The sequence below is a fragment of the Falco naumanni genome, chromosome 14 (assembly GCF_017639655.2).
Source record: "Falco naumanni isolate bFalNau1 chromosome 14, bFalNau1.pat, whole genome shotgun sequence".
In the NCBI taxonomy this organism is placed as follows: Eukaryota; Metazoa; Chordata; class Aves; order Falconiformes; family Falconidae; genus Falco; species Falco naumanni.
The window spans coordinates 15,529,546-15,550,576 of NC_054067.1; the positions used below are offsets into that span (position 1 = coordinate 15,529,546).

Genomic DNA, 21,031 nt, shown 5'->3' on the forward strand with positions numbered 1-21,031 from the left:
CTATTGCATTTCCGTGAACAAGAAGAAAATGAAATTAAGGCTCATAGCCATTACAATTACATTAAGTTCTCAGCCTGACTTGGGAATGTTCTCTCTCGCCACTGGGATCTACGTGAAATCCAATTTCTGTGCAGTTCTTTGCATTTATCACCTTGCACTCTCTCTGTAAAGCGGTGTAGTACTACTTCCACGCAGGGGAAAAAAGAAAAATCTTAAAGACCTTCTCCAAAGTTACTAGGAGTCCGACAAAACAAGAAACTGAAGCCAGACCTCGTGAATGCCAGGTGAATGCCCCAGTCACTGGGCCACCTTTGCTCCACAGATGGAATACGTACGAGTCGTATGTACAAAAACCACCAAGACGGACAACTGAATGCTCAAGATGCTTTTACTGTAGCACACGCATGCTATCAGAAACCTGGCAAAGGAATTGTCTCCTGGTCTTGCAGCTTCCCAGACAAGTTTTGAAGCCCACCTCTACTCACGAACACGCTGTAAACCCCAAGTTTTCAAGAGGCAAATGCAAAAGTAAATACTTTCTCTTCCAGCAGGCAGCTCTGACGCAGAGGTCAATTAATCAGCTGATAGATGCACACTTCTGAATCACTAATTATTTTCTCTAGACAGCACTCGCCATCTTCTGTTGTGAGACTCTGCCATGGCACTCTCTAGTACTTCCATAGGTGTTGGTACAAACTTGTGTACTTAAGTTACGTTTCATAACTATTACCTAGGGACCAGACAAATCTGCACATGCTCCTGACTACTTGCTTGAGCAACGATGCTTCATTGATAGATATTAGATGCTTATTTTCATTGCAATTCTGTGTATATACATTGGTAAAGAAGTTACTAGGAACTGTGCTCCAGGCAAGATGGACAAGTCAGTGTCACTTATACAGAGAGAAACAACTGATTAGACAGAATGAAGTTGTTATTTTATTAGACAGCTTCTGACCAAACTGGGCTTGGCCATGCAGGTCATGGGAATTATGCCTGCAGCTAGATTTCTTGAAAAGGCACTTTATTTTTTTCACATGTCCCGAGACAGGTTTCCCAAAAGATCATGTAGGTCTTGGAAGGGAAAGTATACATCTAGCATTTTAATGTACAGTTTCGAACAACCTTCAGAACAGTGATTCAATACACTAGGGGAAAATCCTAGCAACAGTGCAGCTGAGCTCCGGCAAAAGCAAATACACATTCTCTACCACTGATACTACAAGACAGGATAGGAGATTCTAGTATTTCAGTCAAAATGAAGATAAAACAATAAATGTAGGCTACAGCTGCTTGAATTATATGTATTTTTATTCTGATTATTCACACGACTCAAGAAAAACCTCCCTTACTGGGTAAACCACAAGTAACTGACTATTCCACTCTTCTCAAACCTTAACAAGCTCAGCAGTGCTTATGGTATTAGAATAGGAGCAAAAATTCCTCTTCATCCCTGAAGGATGACAGCAGCAAGCACGGATCACAAGAATGGAGTAAGCAACTGCTATTTATGCACTGCTGTACATGTCACAATTAATTCTGATGTTATGTTCATGCATCATTGACAGAAACATTAAGTAGCTTCTAGTTGTAGTAGCAAAATCTGCTTTTTGTAGTCCACCTAAGGGAAATAAGATTGGACAAGTGTGTAAGGGCAGAAAATTATTGCAAAGGAATTGCAGAACTCAACAGCAGGCATGATTTGGCCTGCAGAGTCTTAATTACAGTTGATACGCAAAGAAAGAGAAACACCTTTTCCTTGCCTCAACGCTAGCTTGAATTGGCAAGAAAAATGTTCTCTTTAAACTTACCACAATGGTACAGAAGTGGCACTGTAAGATTCTACACTTTCAAGGCCTAAAATAATTAACAAGCACCAATCAGCCACAGATCACACCAGTATCAAGAGGCTGGTAATAGAGAGCAGAGGCAGAGAACAGGAACCCAGCAGCGTCCTGTAATAAGGACCCACGCAGAAACCTATGCAAAAGGTAACTATACAGCAGGTATACATACAGCTCCTAGCCAAACTACTAGAAAGAGCTGTGTTTTCTCAACAAGACACTGCTCATTCATATTTACTGCCCTTAAACATGAAATTCTCAACCAGAAGTTCACTGATAAATGCCTGAAGGTGCATGGCACCGTATTTTGTACTGTACAGATGTTTGTTCTCCAGATTGATTAAGACGGTGAAGTGCGTAACTGCCCACAGACCAGCAGAAACTGGGTGCAAGCATTCTAGTTAGCAGGCATTTTGGAACTGAGAAGCTCTCCACGCAGCCAACAGAGCTCAGAAAGGCAGAAAGTTATGTCCCTCTCCAAAGCTGCCAAACGGTAGCATGGGGGTGCAGTTTCTTCCTGCTCTTTTTTTTTTTTTTTTTTTTCTACATTGTTCTCCAAGCAGCTGCAGTATCAGGCTCGATTGCTGCTGCTCACAACTTCTCCAAAAGCAGCAAATGCAGCAGCAATTATCTTGCAAATTCCACTGCTGACCACCGGATTGCAAGGATGGTTTCTAAACATCATTTGCTTTCCCCAGAGAGCGTGGGAGTGCTACTGACAAGAAGTCAGGAGCAGAACTGCAGTGGCCCCAACACTCACAGGCAGCATTGCTTCAATCCACATTAGCAATGAGTTCATCTTCCAGCATGTAACTGCTAGAAATGCATTCTATGTAAACTGAAGTTTAGATTCTGGTTCAGTGACTTCTAACCCCTCAGGGAAAAAAATTCATGGTCTAGCCTTTCTAGGATCTAGTTGGGTTTGGTTGGTTTTTTTTTTTTTTTGAAGTGTTTGGTTGGTGTATTTTGTTTTGGTGTTTTTTTTTTTTTAACATGACATGCATATTAGAACATGTGCACATCTAAAGGGAGATGGAGCTGCCTGGTTCAAGGAAGATTTCACCTCTGGTTCTGGGACTAAATCTAGGTCATGACAGCTGTCAGCAAATGTGGGTGCCCCTCTTTAGAAAAAACTTTGGAGCCACAGCGTAAGTGCATCCAATACTCAAAAGAAAACTCAGCAATTCCAGCAGGAAGGATAAGGATCAAGCAGATGTGGTCTGTGCAGATGAAAAGCACTATCTTTTGGCTGATTGTTATCCTTCTGGAGTGATAAGTTGTCTTAATTTTGAAAGAGAAATAAAAAGTAATTAAGTAATATTTCTGACACAGAGCACACTGCAGAAGAAAGACTGCCAGATGAAAGTTGTGCATCCAGGACTTTTTGCCAGTACTCTTCTTTATTTAATTACCCAGGTACACTGAAAACAATCAAGTGAGTAGTTTTTGTACTCGGTCCAAGTTAGTTAGTTTAGATCAAACCACAATTCTCCTTCCCTTATTTATTTTTTGTCTGGGATAAGAAAATGTTTACCTTTTCTAATGGCTCACCCACAAAGCTGATGTGGAGATGTGCCATGGAAGTATGCTTGGAACATACATCATGCATGCACAATACTCATTTTAGGGTACGATATTAAGAATCTCAACTATAACTAGGCACGCAAACACACCCAAGGCCAAAACCAACGCAGAGTTTCTTTAGCCTTAAAACACCGGTTCAAAAATGAAAAGAAAAAAAAAAGATTTAAAAAAAACCCCCAAGTAATTAAAATGACTGAGGCATTATCCGATCTCTGATTAGGAATCAATGCCAGAGAGCGTCCCCGACTTGGGAATCAGAGCAGCCACCGGCCACATCGCCGGGACAAGGCACCGGCAGCAGCCGCCAGGAGCCACCGGAGGAACCGACAAGTTGAGACCGTCAAGAAACGGGTGAAACCCGGCCGCTCGGTGTCACGGAGCGGTGCCGCAGCCCGCCCCGCTGCTGCCACAAGCTGCCGGAGGTCCCAAGTCAGCAGTTACCGCCCGGGGGGGGGCGGGGGGGCAGGGGCGCTCGGCCGCCTCACAGCCCCGGGGAGCGGGGCCGGGGCCGGGCGGCGCGGGGGGAGCCGCTCCTCAGCCCGCCGCCAGCCGGACACAAAGCCCGCCGGCCTGCGCCGCCCCGCTGCCCCGCGCCCGGGGAGGGGCCGGGCCACTGCGGGGCGGAAGGCCACCGGGGGGGGGACACACGACCCGGCCCCAGCGGCGGGCCGTGCCCTTGGGCCACCACATCACGGGGGTCCCCAGACGGCCCCCGCCGGGACAGACGCCCCTCCCCCACCACCTTTCCGTCCCCTCCCGGGGCCGCGCTGCCCGCTCTCACCCATCTGCTCCCGCAGCCCCTTCAAGGAGGAGGAGGAGGAGGAAGAGCAGGAGGGGGGGGGCCGCGCCGCCGCCGCCCTCCGCCATCTTCAGCGCCGGGACGCGCGACTGGCGGCCGGGCAGAAGGGGACGCGGGAGCGCAGTGCGCAGGCTCCGCACCGCCCGCCAGCGCCGCCGCGGGGCAGGGCCGGGCCGGGCCGGGCGGCGGGCGGGGCTTTGGGGGCCGCGCCGGGGCGTACCGAGCTGCGGTGCTGCCCCTCGGCCCGCCCCGCAGGGGTCCCGCCTGGGGCGGCAGGTGGCGGCGGCCGCGGGAAGCGGCGTCGAGGCCCTTAGGAACCGGCGCTCCACGGGAGTGGGCCCGTGGGCCCGGCCCTGAGGGGGAGCCAGCACCCCAGGCCGCGGCCTGCGCACCGGGCCGGCAGGGCCAGCTCAGTAACCGGCCCGCGGGGCATTTATGGCCCCACAGCTGCAGATTTATCCCACCGTGAATGGTGAGGAATGGCCTCCGGAGCGGGAGCAATCAGAGGGACACCTCTGGGCCAGCTGCCCGCACTGCCCTGCCATTACAAACGGTCCGCCTGTAAACTCACCTTCCAGCAAAGAGGCTGAAGCAGAGGGGAAAGTGGGCTATGTTTCCAGATGCTGACCCAAAATTTCGTCTCACCTGGAGAGGATGAGAGTGCGTCGGCAGAGTTCCCTGCTGCAGCGAACGCCGCGTTGGCCTGAAGCGGTAGAACGCAGGCAGCGCTCGCACGGGCTGGGGCTGCCGATGCGGCTGGGTGCTGCAGACAGCCTGCTAGCTTGAGCAGCCCGTGGGCTAAAGGTAAAGCCCATCCTCTGTTTGTCAGTCCTGTGGAAATTTAGGTTCACCAGTCCACAGGAAAGCAGCAGACAGATCCACGAGCTGAATTGCACGCCTGCGTAACGGAGCGCTCGCTGGCTTGCCACAGGGCTGGGAGCTGAGTCCCGTGTTTCAAGTACCCCTGTTGGTGTACGCGTTCCCAAAAGAAGAGTGTGGTTAAGGGTGAAGTGGTCCAGCCAGTCAGGAAAAAACTTACTGAAACCCCATGGAATGAATTCCCAAATACTCTTCTATGTTAACTTCAATTTGTCAGCTGTCTAGTTGGTTATCAATGAATTCTGGAATAGCTTCTTCTCATTTTGCCTCTGGGTTTATGCTTTGGGAAGAGTGAGGCTAAAACAGCATCTGTGGCCGTATTAAAGAGTAGGCTGGACCTTGTGCAGAAAACTCCATCTGAATCATAAATGGAAAGTTTACCTGTCAGCAGGCCAAAGATTTATCCCATGAACGGGAAGAATCCAGAAAAAAGTAGCAGTAAGATCATGTTGTGTTTCAAAAGAGTAAAAAGGAACTCTACAAGAACTCAGAGCAAGACTCCATTTTAACTTGAATATAACAGACCACAGACTTGCCCTGTTCTTTGTTTCTTGTTTGTTATATTGGCTTTCCCCACTTTCGAATGTGTGTACAGAGAATCCTTTGTCTGTTGTTTCCTCTCAGTGTTACTAGAATGCCAATTATTATTATTTAAAACAAAAGGGCAGCTAAAGGGTGAAAAAACCCGAAACATGCGGTGCCAAATTTCCCAAGTTTGTGTTTATAATATGTAGTAATAATACCTTGTCATGTAGCAATTTCAATGTCCTTTATACACATGCTGAAATTAAATGTCACCATTCCACCGGGAGACACTCAGATGTTATCCTCATTTTCCAGATGAGAAAACTGAGTCACTGAAATCAAAGTCTCTAGTTATGTCATGAACAAAGCAGCACAGCAAAAAAAACCAGCCTGGCTTTCTTGACTCCTTGTTCCATATCCAGGTCTTTTTCCATCTTCTTTTCATCAACAGCTATCAGAAAATATCACCAAAATGGTTTATATTGATTCTCTACAGCATAATGTACAATAGGTGTGGTACAAAACAAATGGTCAAACTGCCTAATAGAATGTAATTTTTATGTTTTTGCAAGCTCTATAAGTAATGTGTAGTTACAAGGCCGTACTTTTCCGAATGTGCAAAAGTAAAATTCTCATGAATGTTTTGGGGTGCCTTTGAATTTTCATTAGGTTACAAATATTTTCCTTAGCTTACAGATTTTCCTTAACACACTGTGCAATAAAAGGAGTCAATGTCTATTTATCCATTTTTTTGTTCCTTTGAGAGAAATGAGACACTTGGCACAGGAGCAATCGCTCTACTGAAGGCAACGCTTACAAATGGAATGGGCAGCTAAAATTAATTTTCAAATGAAATGGTATTTTCTGTTCTTTCGACAGACACATATACAAGTGGCCTCAGTGCTTGCAATTTAACGCGTCTGATATTCTGCACATGCAAAGCTTCAGTGCAGAAGGTATAAATTACAGGAAGGGAAATAAACCTAGTGTTGCACACTCAGGATATTTATGGTGGGACAGTGGAAGCTGTAAACTTAAAATAAAAAGGCCAAGCACATACAAATTCATGAGAGATAAAAGGACTCTTGAGGTAGAAGTGGAGCATTGTCCCATTCTGCTCTCCATACATATACATACTCCTTCATATACATATCTTTTATCTTTAGACACACAGGAACTGAGCTGAGAAAATCTGTCCCAATGTGGAAAATGTGTTATCTTTTTCTATGATGAGCCATTTAGGAATGTTTGAGCTAATGCAGCAGCAATTGTAACTGTAACTTCCATCTTATTTCCTGTTTAACCTTGTTTCTCAGATTTTCAGTTCAGTCATGCAATTACTGCTTATGCATTTTTAGTGGAACTTCATTAAAATTTTGACCTTGCGTGGCTTCAGCAGCACTTCCAATCAATTCTGCAGCATTTGCAGATTTGATTGCAGTAGCCAATTTATTCTAATCCTCTAAAGACTGTCCTTTTTTCCACTGTCCCTGTGGAAAACTGAATAATTTAAGTTTACAGTCATTTCTTCTGTCGCTTTAGTTTTCATGTGATAGTTTCTGAAAAATCTTTCAAAATTGTTTCAGGCCAAATCACTGATGGCTGCATATTTGCGTTATGAGATGAAAATCAATAGAGCCCTGGCACTGCATGCAATTTGAGATTCCAGGGGTTTTATACTATCCATTTCAGTTTAACAAATACTGAAATTAGTCAAAATTAATAGTAGCTGAAATTAGTCAAGTAGAAGCTTGCACATGTGACTTGCACATGCAAAAAAAAGATAGAAGCAGCTAGTTAGGAAAATAGTTAAGTCATTGGTAGATCGGGGGAGGATGGGATGTCAAGGAAGGAACACCCACCCATTAATCTATTTCTTACTCTGTTTCCTAAAGTATCCAGTGTTACACAATATTAGATGTTGTGCTTGACTGGATTTAGTCTGAAATCTGGTATAACAATTTTTATATTCTAGTTCAGAAAAACAGCCCCCAGATTTTCTGTGAGCCTACAGATCCTTATAGCTTTGATCATTGAAGTATCTAATGGTGAAATGTTCATGTGTATTCAACTTTGTTTATGTCAGTGTCTCACGGAATAAGAGCTAAACCAAGGCAATTAGATGTATCTCTGTGTGTGTGTATATATATATCCATCCATAGGGTCTTGAAAAATGGTGAAAAAGTATTTCAAAATGTTCTAAATCCAAAAGTGTAAGGCATGTATTGTGACAGGTTATAGTGGGTTTCCTGTGGTGAATGTAACTGCCAGGGCTGATGGAAAGAAAATTGGTGGCATGAAAATTACTGTAGCCGTCCAATCTTTTTTCCAAATGGGCTTTAACTGCACATTCTTTTTTATTACTCTCCTGCTGCGACAAGTACCTGCAACAGTCTGTGTTACTAATGTATCTATACCTCATTTCTCAGTCCTGTCTCAAGCTGACTTCTATTTATCTGGGTGAATAACTCCTTAGATGTAAAATTATCAGGCAGTATTGCTTAATACAGGAGATACAGAATCAAGCCTTTAGTTTGTCCTTGGTCCAGTATGTTTATTAGTTACCTGGATGATGGAACGGAAGGAATTTCTATAACATTTGTATGCACTGTTAATACGTTAGAGAGCAAGCTTAGAATTCACAATTAGTTTGAAAGTTGGCAATATAGTCCAGGAGAAACGAGGATAAATAGGGACTGATGCAAGATAAAACATTTAGACAGGAATAATTAATTGCAGAAAGACAAGGCAGAGAGCAGCTTGCTAAATAGCAGATAGAGCAGAAAATAACCATGTCACAAGCTGAGCATGAGTCAACAGTGCAATGGTATTGTGAAAAGGGAAGTGCCCTGCCTGAGAGCACGGACAGAAGGGTGGCCTCTTGGACGTACGGCGATCCTCCACTCAGTTCAGCGATGGTGAAGCATCAGCAGGACTACTGCCCTAGAAGATACAAGCCAACTGGGGAAGATCTAGAGGAAGTCAGCAAAAATTATGAGAAGACGAATGAGGAAAATTAAAGAATTGGGAAATTTATTTTAGTCTAAAAGAAGAGGCAAGTGAGGGGTGATAATCTGCTTTCCTTGACTGAAACAGAGTGAATAGAAGACAATAGACTTGATTTTAATCAGGGAAGATTAATGTTTCATTTTAAGGAAAACATTGTCAGGTAGGGATAGGGAAGCATGGTGGAATGGATTGCCAGGGAAGTGGTAAAACTCCAGCATGGGCGATCTTTGGCTGAACAAGTGTCGGCCCAGAAAGTCAGGTCTGATCAGAGGGCAGGAGAAAGGACTGCATGACCTCTTGAGGTCTCTTCTGGCTCTGTGATTCCATGATTCTACAATTCCTGCTTGTGGGTTTTGGGACTGTTGGCCAGAACAAGTATTGTTCAGTGCAAGGATTGCAGAACTGCCTTCTAAATTTAGATAGAGTATACTAAGCAGTGACAAAAGATAAATGAGTCCAAGGGAAAACGGGAAGACACTGTGATCGTGTGGCTACCTTGGGCAGCTGGCAGAAAAGGTTTGACACTTCACTGCATGACACCAGTTCTGTATCTTGGATCATCCTTTGCCGTATAATAGTTCTGTAAGGACAGGAGACCCATTTATACAAAAAGGAATAAAGCGAGAAAGAACATACACATGTAATACATGTGGAAACAAGTCCGCTCCTTTCCTCTCTGTAATCCTGTGCAAGCCCACCAGTTCTCATTTCATAGAGTAACACCTATGTGTTGCCTTAGCATACGTATTCACATCCACATTTTAGTTATTGCTGGGGTCAAAATAGGGATATGGAAGCCTGTTCTCACCATCTCTTGTCTTTTCAGTGTTTATGTATGTACTTATTTATTCGATGGCTTTCCATCAAGCAGAAGCTCTCCCTGAGGTTGACCGTTACTGTATTTATGTGTATATGCGTGTGTGTGTGTCTGGTAGGTTGAGCACACTGAAGGCAGTAAACAAATAATGGTGAAAAATAAAAGCTAGCGCTTTTGGGCCAATTTTGTGAAAATGACTGCTTAAACACTGTGTGTAAGAGCTGCATCTGTTCAACTAAACTGAGATGCTCTGTGCTCAAGTGCTCACTGCATGTGTAAACACCTAATGCTGTCATCGGTTTTTATTTGTATTGCCACAGTGTCTGGGAGCCTACAGTAGAAGTGGCTAAACAGAGATGGCAGCAGGCTACTCCCTGCCCCAGAGAGGTCAAATCTGGTCCAGAATTTGTTGCAGGATCTGTAGAGCAGCTGGCTAATTTTTATAATATTTTTCTTACTTGTTTTTGTCTTGACCTGCTGTGATTTGGAGCAGTACATTTCCCAAGGAAAAGATTAAGGTGAATCAGCTCAGTCAATTTTCTTAAGGTACAAATCCCATCACATTGAGTCATTGTACAAATGCTGCACTGGCTGTGAAGATTCCAGCATTTCCCTTTGCTTACAGCACAATCTGGTAGGTATTACTGAATCATCTGAAATTATCCAGAATTTTGATGTGATTACTGTCAATGGCACTAAGTAATACAATTCCAACAAGCTAAACGCTAATACGGTAATCCTTATCACTTCTAACGCTAAACAATTTAATCTTATCATCATGTGCTGATGAGATAATATATTCCAGCAGTGGCATTTTATGAATATTGTATTGTTCCAAGTGGTGTTGAGATAAAACACCGTTGTGGAGTTACAGTATCACACTAACAGTGCTGCGCATCTGACTGAGGGGGTATTTTTTGAAGACTCTTAGAAGACTCCTCAAATCTGTGTAATGATCTAAATATCCTTCTGATTGATCCCTGTCTAGAAGTGAGTCCTTGTGGGAAATTTGAGAATACAGAATAATTTTTCAGTTATCTGAGCATGAAAGTATTTCTCAGTAACTCAATGCTGCTTAGATGTTTTTCTTTCTGACAGCTCAAAGGTGGCTTCTTTTGAAAGATCAGTTTTCAAAGAAGTCTCCTTGGACAAAAAAGAAGAGCAGTCAGTCATGCTGGGTTTATTATGTGCAAAGCTCCTTGGCAGAGCAGAGGAGAGTCCCTGAGAACTGCCTCACTGCTTTTGGAAAAAGCAAAAATAAAGAGCGGGTTGTAGTGATGGTGGGGAAGGTTCTTAGTGCAAGGGTAGAAGCTTTGTCTGAAGTCTTTGCTTTCCGAGATTGTTGTAAGATGTTTGCTTGGAGTTTCAAGCTCTGCCTGCAGTCAGAAACAGCTCCTGTTTCCCAAGCTCTGTGTAGACCTTGTGCTTCATATTGCTACCTGCTCTTCCTAGATATCTTGGCAGGCCTACATTTAATAGCCTCATTACATTGTTGTGATTCCCTGTGCAGCTTCGGTATAAGCAATGTGTATCTTTTTGCCCAGCTGTTCCCACGCCAAAGCAAAGCAAATTCCAGCCAAGAAGAACCTTGGCCATGACAGTTACACTACCCCACTCACAAAGGGGAAGAGGAGGAAGAAACTGCTTTTCAGCAGCAACAGCAAAAATCCACCAAAACTCAAAAATCCAATAACGATTTTATTAATGCACTTAATAGCTGGAGCTAATTTAATCCAAATTTCAATTCCCTGCAGTATTTTGGGATTTGCTTCCCTGAAAATCCCTCCTTTATCCCAATGCCATCTAGCTGCTGTTTCAAGCAGCTTGTAAGGGGACCCTTCCCCTACACATGGGAGTGGGCACTAGCAAGTCGTACGTCAAATTTGCTTTCCTCTCTGTCAGAGGCCAAAGATGCTCATGTGAGAGATGGATGCTGTTAGGGCTGCACAATAAAAGACCATATGCATGTCTGGCACAGATAGGTGCTGGCTGCATTCACACTGTTGAGAAGCTGTGGCTCCATTTCTTGTCTGGGAGTTACAATCTGTTAATTCTGCTGCTGAATTTGCCTCTCCCCATTCAATTAATCCAACCTTTCCAAGTCCAATATGTGGTATTGAACTGAACATGGGTCCTATTCAGCAGCATCAAGAAAGATTTTTAGCTTTTGGATTACTTCATCAGTTTGTAAAAACCAATTTCATACTGAAATAACGCTTGGGCAAACACAAAGTAGTTCCTTTTTGTAAGAAAAGTATTTAGAGAAGAGGCTCGAGCTGTATAGTTGTTACAGAAATCTGTGGTGTTCCTTCCTGTTTTGGCTTGGAGATTGCTGCTTTGGCGATTCCCACTGGCTTCTTACACGGCTTGGAAAGACCCTGGTCCCAAAGGCTGCTTTGCCATAGACCCTACCTTGTCCTCCCATGAAATGGGCCCTCTACTCCTGACCAGCTGAACGAACTGAAGTGGGATTCTGCAGATGAACTCAGCAGGGGCAGCGGGAGGCCCCTGCCACGGTTTTAGACTGTAACACTGTGAAGCTCCTGTATTCCAGCACAAAAAGAGGGCAAGGAGATAAATGACTCCAGTGTTTGTTTGTTTGTTTTGCCTAAAGAAGCTTCTTTGTAAGCGTATTCCACATGAGTATTCTTCTGTCCACGTAAAATAGGTCCCTTGTGTCTGAATTTAAGTCTCTGTATATTGTTGCTTGTGCAATGGCTTAGAAATACTTTAGAAGCATTATCTAGGAGCTTTTATGACTTCTCTCACATATTTCCTCTGCCTCCCTGCACCCACACATCCATGCACACACAGTGAGAGATGCAGGGTCAGATTCTGATCAGACTTCTGCTCACTTTATCCAAACAAAAATCTCTTTTTCCACTTTTTTTTTTTTTTTTTTTAATTTAACCCAAAAGCCAATTTTGGACCCATTAGACAGCTCTTGGTAAACACTAGCCCAATAAGAACTGTGCTACTGAGGACCTCAGAGTCTGGAAGGAGTGATAAGTGGCTGGATTTGGACCCGACAGCTTTAAAACACAAGCATCAGCCCATCTGTGGCCAGTTTCCCTGCCTGGCAGGGTTGTTTTGTGAGGTTGCTACAGAATCACAGCAGTGCCATTTATTTTTGAAACTGTGCCTTGCATTGCAGGGATAGCCATAGCAAATCGCTAGCATCTGTCATAAGCAGGCTTCATGCTTTCCCATTTGGGTTACTCTTCATTTAAAGCTCTGAATGACGGCATGGAGCAGGAAGAGAAAAGCCAGATGTTTCTCCTTGAGCATTTTCTAGTCGTCTCTTCCTCAAAAGTTAACCATTCCATGATTCCTTTTGATTTAATGTCAAGTTTTGGGAAGTCTTCAGGATTAAAATCTAAGGAAAGCATTTCAGCTCTGAAGCAATAAAGCAAGGAGCGCTTTGCTCTTTGGGGAGATCATTGAGCAAAGAGTTTTCCTAGCAGAACGCATTGTCAAAATACAGCTGTGAGCTGCAACAGAAGTAGTCTTTCCACCACAGAAAAAGGGCATGTGCTCCATTTATGAAAAAGGTAATTAATTAATCAAAATTCCTATTATAAAATGATCAAGGCAGGTAACAAGATATCCCTGACTGGATTGTGTGAAGGTGATATATGTGAGGCTTGTCTACAGTAACTGGAGTTCTCTAAGTCAGAGATACAAATCATGCAGATGCTAAAAGTATGCCAGTTCCACTTTGCATGCACAGCCAATCAGTTATTACACCCCCCTCAAATGTAATCAGTGGTGTACTCTGCAATTAGGCTTCCAGTGTCGCTGCCTGTAATGAGCACTGGCTCAGTTCTTCAAAGCGCTGTGAGTGTAAAATAATAGGTAAGTGCATCATGATGAGTAAATTGATGCTGTGGGCCATGAATTCAGCAACATGCAGGGTTATAGCCCTCCGAGAAATCCACTCTGTCCAGTCTGTTACCTTCTAGCTTTACATCCTTGGCAAGGACAATGAGATTTCTTTCTTCTAGGAATTTAAGGGCCAAACTAGCGAGACATTTGAATATTTCTGACATAAACGAACCCTAGGAACAGTATGTGGGAATCCTTTAGATATATTTTGTGAAATGCTGGGTGATGATATAAATTATATTAACTCCAGAAGAACCCTCCAGAGTACCCATTGCAGTTCTTTCCCGTACCCATGTACAGTAAACCACACGCGACAGCCACCAACCACCTGAACACCCAGTAACCAGCAAAACAGCTTCGGTAAAGCATCGAGCACATACTCGGTGAGCTTTGCAAGGCAAACTCTTCAGTTTTGATACACTCCAACCCTTTTACCAAGCCAACAGAAACCTCTAGGGCTCTTGTTTTCTGGGAGTTAATGGCTTTCAGTATGACTGCTATTAGCACAGGTCATAGAATTGCTAATAGAGTTTCTACCAGTTTATTTGCCATGACTTCTGCTTTCGCATTTGGTGAGACCCAAGTGGTTTGAAATCCTGTGGTAAGTGGCCTAATATAAATTACTGTGAACACGGTGATAATACCCATATGTGTATAGAATCAGCTGCAAGCGTGTTGCTGAGGTTGCATGGTTTGTGCAGTGAAGAAGCAACAGGGAGAGACGTTCGAAAAGCCCTGAAGATTCTCCTTTGCCTTACTGTGGTGATGCAGTGCCTGCTTTGGCATCTGAGATGCCTAATTTCAAGGTGTTTTAGCAGTGGATCAAAGCAGGCTGCTCACGCAGGAGCCCTTTGAAGCTTGCTCTGCTATTGGAAATGAAAAAGAAAGAAACACCCAGTGCCTCGGTAGGGCTGAGCATGAGGTGCTTGCTTTCCACCAGCAACACTGGTTCTTCTTCTTAGTATGACAACGACCTGCTCAGCCCACCAGGTCTGTAGCCTTGTCTTTTCGCAGGGGGTTCCTGGGGACATGGTTTTCCGCCAGCCTGCACCCCGCTGAGTCAGGGCGGTATCGGGGCTGTGTAACTCGTGTGAAAAGAAGTTCTGACAAGCCCTGTTGTGGTAGCGCTTCAGCTGTGCAGCTTCTGCTGGTGAGTGGGTAGGAGAGTGGATGGGGGTGGGGGGTTTCCATTTGAAGTTTCCATTTAAATACTGACATTTGCCAGTTATTATTGTGCAGCGGCATCTGAGCAAACTCAATTATTTTGCTGTTCCACACCTGGAAAAATAACTACTGTAGTTCAGACCTCAGGGTAATAAGCATTGGCTGCTATTTACTTTTCAGTGGTGGTTCCTTATCTGCTTGAAGGCGATGCCGTGAACCTTAATTAGTGGTTACACAGTGCTTTGAAATTATAAGACACTATCTACTTTTTAAGTATTATAATGTTTCTATAACATATTTGTAACAAGTACATGCTCCAGTACGCAGCAGCACACTCGGCTGTAGGCCAGAAATGTTTCCTAAGTGAAATAATCCAGGACTTGGTGTCCCCATGACACAAGGAAATTAAGGAAAATCTTCATCGGTTCTCAATTTACAGTGTACGTACCTTGAGAACATGGATAGCCCAGCTAAGAAAATCAAGAATAGTGCAAATCGCTGTCAAATATAACAGTAGTGGCTGTAGTGCCAAACCTACGTACAATCCTCTCAAGGCGGAGTACTTTTTAGGGTGGGACTGGAGGAGGATAGGACAGGTATAGCATCATCTATCTCCATTTATTTCCTCCAGTGACCAGCAGCTCCTGGTTGCTCTGGGTGTGACTGTACAGTGCTATAGACTTTCTTTTATTTTGATACATTGGAGACAAAGATGACTCTGACTTCCTCGCTTTGCTCTTTGGCCAGTGCTGCCCGTGGTAAATAAAAGGCATTGCTAAATTAATAAGTCATAACGTTTTTGGGCTCGGGCCACTAAACTGTCTCTCTCTGCTTTGCACGCAAGTATGGGAGATATGTCAGCCTGGGGATAGAGTAACAGCTCCAAAAGGCTGCAGTGAAATGCAATCTGGTTCTGACACAATGCAGCCAGTCAGGCCATCTGTGTGAAGGAGCACCCAAAAAGGTAACTGGCAAAGACTGATAATCCCCGACTGAGCCTCGAAAACTCAAAGCACCCGGCCTAGCTGTGGAGGAGCTTAAAATTTGCAAATCTGAGAGCTTGTGGCACTGAAGTTTTATAGTGATGGCAAACAGTTAGGAATATTGATACTTAGTTTGTATTTCTTGACCAGGGTCCACTTTTAGTACTGGGTCCTTCCCTGGGTCACTGAATCGGCGTGGGCGTGCGGGTTAGCCAGAGCTATCGTGGAGCAGGACTCTGGTGCGGTCTGACACGGGGCTGTGCAGCCCTCGCTGCTCAAAGGGAAGGATGCCCTGGCCCTGTGGGACCAGCCCTGTGGTGTCTGCAGGACTCAGTGGGCAGACAAGTGGCCCTGCGGACGGGGTGTGAGGGCACAGCTTCCCGCAGCAGCCCAAGCAAGGCTGGGGGGACGGTGCAAGGCGTGGGTGGGACTGCGGGGCTGGGGATAGGGGACTAGTTAGTGATACCCCCTCCCTGGGTGCAGCAAGCTGTTGGCTTGCCTCAGCTGTAACCCCATACTTGCTCATGCCACTGGCTTCTGTCCAGTCTTCCTCCTGGCTGGGGCTATCTATGCCTCACACCTCGGTTCCCACCGCAATCCCAGAAACAACAAGGATTGATGGGTGAACCACTGACCAGCTGGGCCTGGCACGTGGGGTCTCAGAGCTGGAGAGGGGCCATGTGCTGTGCAGCCCCTGGAGGGTGTGCAGATGAGCAGGATATTTTGCTGCAAGAGGCTCTGCACAGTGCGGCACAACAGCCTTGCCTTTAAATGCCTTTATAATGTGGTTTTGCTACCTCTGTGTGCCTCACATTGCATAGGTAGCTATTCAAGAGGGAAGGCTGCATTGTTTTCATCGTTCCTCCCCCTGTGCCCTTCACTCCTTTTCTTGGCTAATGTAAACGTGGAGTGTTGATCCGCTTCACTCTGGATGGAGGGAGAAGCTGTGGCAAAGCAGGTTGCACCATGAAACTTCTCCACCAGCTGACACATCGCAGCCACGCATGGCTGTGGTGGTCATCGGCCAGGGAGTACTCCTTCTGGAGACCGTCTTGTAGAAGCAAAGCAGAGGAATGAGGGCCTGAAACAACAACAAAAAAAATAATTTAAGATTTTGAAATATTAAATGAGGCTTATGAGGTTGTAAAAAAAACCCCCAAAATCCTGCAGATAGGAGTGCGGACTGGTACAGAACAGAGAGATGGGACTTACAGCTGGTGGAAGAAGTGTTGCATCACTTCAGTGAGATGTAGCCAATGTCACCACCATCTAGGGATGAGGATCAAAACAGACCCTATGGCTTTGTCTATGCATAATTCTAGTATATAGGTTGTGATGCAGCAACAGTTCATAGAACAGCACAGAGAGCATCTTTTAGATATTCAAAATAGCTTTTGAAAAGAACAAATATATCCAGAGCTAAATGCTTGGTGCCACCTGCAGAAATATAGAGAGAACTACTCATGCCTGTTTGCTGCTTTTCTGACAAATACCTCATTTCCAGAGAGAAGTGGTACAAGCACAAAGCTGTATTCTGCATTCAGATTTCATCCTGCCCTCATGGGACAATTTCCCTTAAAAGCCTTTGATGCAGTACACCTCTTAAGAAACCATTCACCTGAACACACTGCGTGGTTTAACACATGAAATAAGGTGCAAGCCTGTGTGGAGTGACTAAATGCAGGATACAGCACAGAAGGATACTATGTAGCATCTGATCTGGAATTTATCTCCAGCAGGCTGTGGCAGAACGGCATAAATACGGAATTATGAATGCTTCATGTGCGGTGAAGGGTGCAGACTCAGTTAAAGCTGGCGGTTCGCTTCCCACTGTGCTCTTGGAAACTGAATAGAAAGACCAATTACCACCTATTTCTGAAATGACAGCTAAGGGTTGATGTTTCTCTTTGGTTTCCCAGCCAAAGCAAGGGGCTGCATGTCAGAGCTTGCGCTTGCAAAGGTAAAGGCTAGAGGATGTGGGGCAAGCTGGGTGGTTTGCGTGTCAGTGAGAAAAGGAGTCATCTAATGGACTCCTGAAGTAACAGGAGGACAGACTGCCTTGGGCAGAGGCCATGCTAATGACCCTGATTTGGGAATGGTGAGTAGGAGAAGCCCTGCTTGGTTTTCTTCTTCTGTGTTCAAGAAAACAAGGCACAGTATTGTAAATATCTGACTTTTGCCTTCAGCCTCTCTTCCCAACGGGAACAACCCAGTGCGGCCCTGGTTATTACCTGCTATAAATCAGCTGAACGTACACACTTCTGACTTGAGCAGGGTCCCCTCCCCTTCAATTACCACTCCTTCTCATGTACAAGCGTTAAAGCAAAATTCAATTAGAAGTGAGCTGGGAGAGCACAATTAAAAGCTAGTTCTGGCTCCCAAATTCCCCGAGCAGAGCAGATGTAATGTTCGGAGGGGCTGCAAAGGTCAGAGTTCAGACTGAGGTTTAGATTTAAGCATCTCCCACGCCCCAGAAGTTTCAGACACCCTTTCAGCTGTGGCTCATTTCTGCCCAGAGCAGTGCCAGGCTGAATGGGGTGCTCCTGGAAGAGGTGCCTCCTTGGCCATTCCCAGAGGATGGGTTAGACCCAGGGACAGTGCAGGCTGGGGTTCTGCCAGCATGGGTGGCAATAGCATGTCACTAGCTGTTGAGCATTTCTGGTTTCAGAAAGGACATTTTACTGGATGCATGGGGAAGTCTCAGATTTAAGCTTTATTTTCCGTAGTCTGAGCATAGCCCTTGCTCTGAAATGGGACAGGCTCACCTTTTTCTTAAAGCAATGCTACCACAGCTGATAAATCCCAAACTACTTCTTTACCTAAAAGCAGGGCTGATTTCTCCCCCTTTGAAATGGTCTTGATTGGCACAGCACAGCTTGTTCCCCTGAGCAGTTAAAGGGTTTGGGCTTTCACACACTGAAATTTTGGGTTCTCTTTACAAGAAAAAAAAAAAAAAAAAGTCTGTAGTCTGTATTAGGCCAGTTCTAGGTGATACTTAAACTAGTATAGGAAAGTGCATCAAAAACTAGCGTATGCTCTAGGCATGTGGTGAAAATAAAAAGATAGCAAAAAGCTTTCATCCCTTAAGTCTGTTTTTCCTACTCTGGTGGGATCGTTAATGTCAATATTATTTCAGAAGTATTTAAAAACATAAATCTGAATTATATTGAAGAAGTTGATATGTTCATAAAGATTTTTATTTTCTTTAAGACTACTAAAATGAATTCTTTCTCATGCCTCAAGATTTAACAATAATTATAAAACTGAAAAGGCAATGATTCTGAGAAAGGGCCTGAGGAGATCTCTGGGGTGGTAGTATTGATTTTACAAACACACAGTACAATCCTGTTGCTATTTTTAACGGCCTGCCTCAGCTAAAAAAGGAAAAAATATCAGAAGATGTAGAAAATGTGAAGAGGAAGTACTGCAAGTACTGCAGGGTGAACCCAGCGGATTGCTCAGAGAGGAAATGAGTCAGGCAGTTGCTAAGTAAAGGCAGTTGCCTATTTACAGAGGAATTAAAAGAGTTAAAGGGGTGTCTCATGAAATTCCCAATCAACACTTTCTGAGCAGAGTGCGGATGGCATCAGGATGCACTTAAAATAAACACGTTTGGATCAAACCACTGAATTGCCTAAGGTTTGCCTTGTGGTAGCAGCGATAAAACAGATGGTCAGCCATAGGACAAACCCATTCCTACCCTCAGCAAAAACTGGTGACACGAGCATTGTTGTGACGGTGGTCTGGATATTGCAGGCAGGGCAGGAAGCCCTCTGGCAGCCAGGACATCATCCCTCCTGCTGACCTGCCCCTGGGCCCCTTTCCCCTGCGTGATGGTGAAGGATGGCTTGAGATAGAGTTGAAGAACAACCAACCACTCCGGCTTCTATCTGTCCATCTTAGAATAGGGTACCATCTTCATTTTCTCCCTTTGAAGGCCACTTGCAACCTCAGCTTGGAGGAATTTCTGGAGGGAAAAGACATGGCTTGTTTTTTCGTCTCGTGAAATGAGGAGTCACTGGGATCTGCTGGCAGAATTTGTATGTGTGGTGCACACTATCTGCATGAGAAGTGCACCAGAATCACCAGCATCTTCAAGGCAGGCCACGGAGAGTGTTTCGATCTACCAGGCTTTACCTCTGCATCACTGTTTTTCCATCTCACCAGACATATGTAGTCAACATACGGAATGTTAATCTGGAATGGAGAGAAAACGAAAGCTCTTCCTCCCACTCACATCTAGTACCCATAATTAATGGGTAAACCACATTTCTCTCTGGTGAGCAAGAGCCTAAGTGAAAAGACTCCCAGCATTGCTTGGTAATAAAATAAAATAAAATCTAGTGATAACTCATAGCCTATAAGACATGTTAGAGAAGCGCTGTTGGCTCTTAGCAGCTCAGTTGTCCTGGGGGTACCAAAGGCTGATGTGCCAGCGCACTGTCCTGTTAGCTGGTAACAGTCCCTGTGTTTTGGGTCCCTGATTGCACAGCCAGGTCTAGCATAAGCAGAGGGAGAAATTTATATCCATTTACATAAGTTATGAATCTCATCCTGTTATGTTTAACTGTAAAACTCTTACAGGGTTTTAGTTCATGTCTCGGGAAAATGTTATTATCACTTTAAGAAATTCCCCAGCCACAGGGAATGAGAAAAGCAGCGATGAGTGAAACACTGAATTCAGGCTGTGGAAAAAATCTTGGCTATGACACTTATCTATTTGAGTTTCTGTGTCATCTGTACTTTCCTAGCAGAATAGTTCGCATCGCTCAGGCAGCTCTGACTCCCCAGCTGGATGCAGTGGCTGTGGAGGAAATACCGCCACTGCTGTGCTGCTCTGTCTTCCACATCTGCAGCCGTATATCCACAGGCTATTATGGAATAAGATTTCTTCCTGTTGCTTTTGTGTCTTTTCAGCCCCAGCTGACTGTCTGAAATTTTTAGTCTTTTATCACTGCTGAACCGCCCAGTTTTGGTGGCTCTCAAGACTACCCAGGGTTTTCATATTTTTGGCTAGCAGCACCATAACAATGCAGAAATCCTCAAGTTACGAACAGTGAGTTTCCAGCCTTTAAGTAATTTCTAAATGTAGGTGCATGTATCAGGAAACTAAATGTAGGCGCATGTATCAGGAAACTTCGGATCAGCGTTTTCCTCCATTCACATGCATTGAGGGAAGCTGCAAATGTGGGAGAATTTAGGAATCCCACCGTGAACCCTGTTTGAGACCACTGATCAGAAGTGCCCTTCTGCACACTTGGTGGAACAGCCTGAATGAAAAGGGCAGCAGGGAAAGTCCCGTTGCGCATGGGGAGGAACAGCCAGACAGTGGGACCAGGGCATGTTTCCAATGCAAATGGTCCAATGCAAAATTTGAAGCAGGGGATCGTTTTTCCTGAAACCACAACCACCAGGCATGGAAAAGTCAGAGAGAAGAATCAGACCTCAGCAACCTGAAGGAAGCTCCTTCTACAGACTGTTATGGAGGTCCCTGTCTTTCTGAACTGCTGCCCGGACAGAGTATTAAGCTCAGATGAGGATC

The 21,031-nt window shown here is 44.8% G+C and overlaps 1 protein-coding gene across 10 annotated transcripts in view; it reads right to left on the reverse strand.

Annotated features, from left to right (window-relative positions):
* Positions 1-4,346, reverse strand: part of MAP7D3 (MAP7 domain containing 3) — a 45,609-nt gene extending 41,263 nt beyond the window's left edge. For 5 of the 10 annotated variants that reach the window (XM_040613989.1, XM_040613988.1, XM_040613987.1 and 2 more), the window contains exon 1: positions 4,210-4,345. In XM_040613989.1, coding sequence (XP_040469923.1) covers positions 4,210-4,213 — 4 coding nt within the window. In that variant the 5' untranslated portion in view covers positions 4,214-4,345. Of the gene's footprint in view, positions 1-4,209 lie in introns of all 10 variants that reach the window. The other 5 variants (XM_040613985.1, XM_040613983.1, XM_040613982.1 and 2 more) reach the window with 2 other exon arrangements.
* Positions 4,347-21,031: the final 16,685 nt, after the last annotated feature.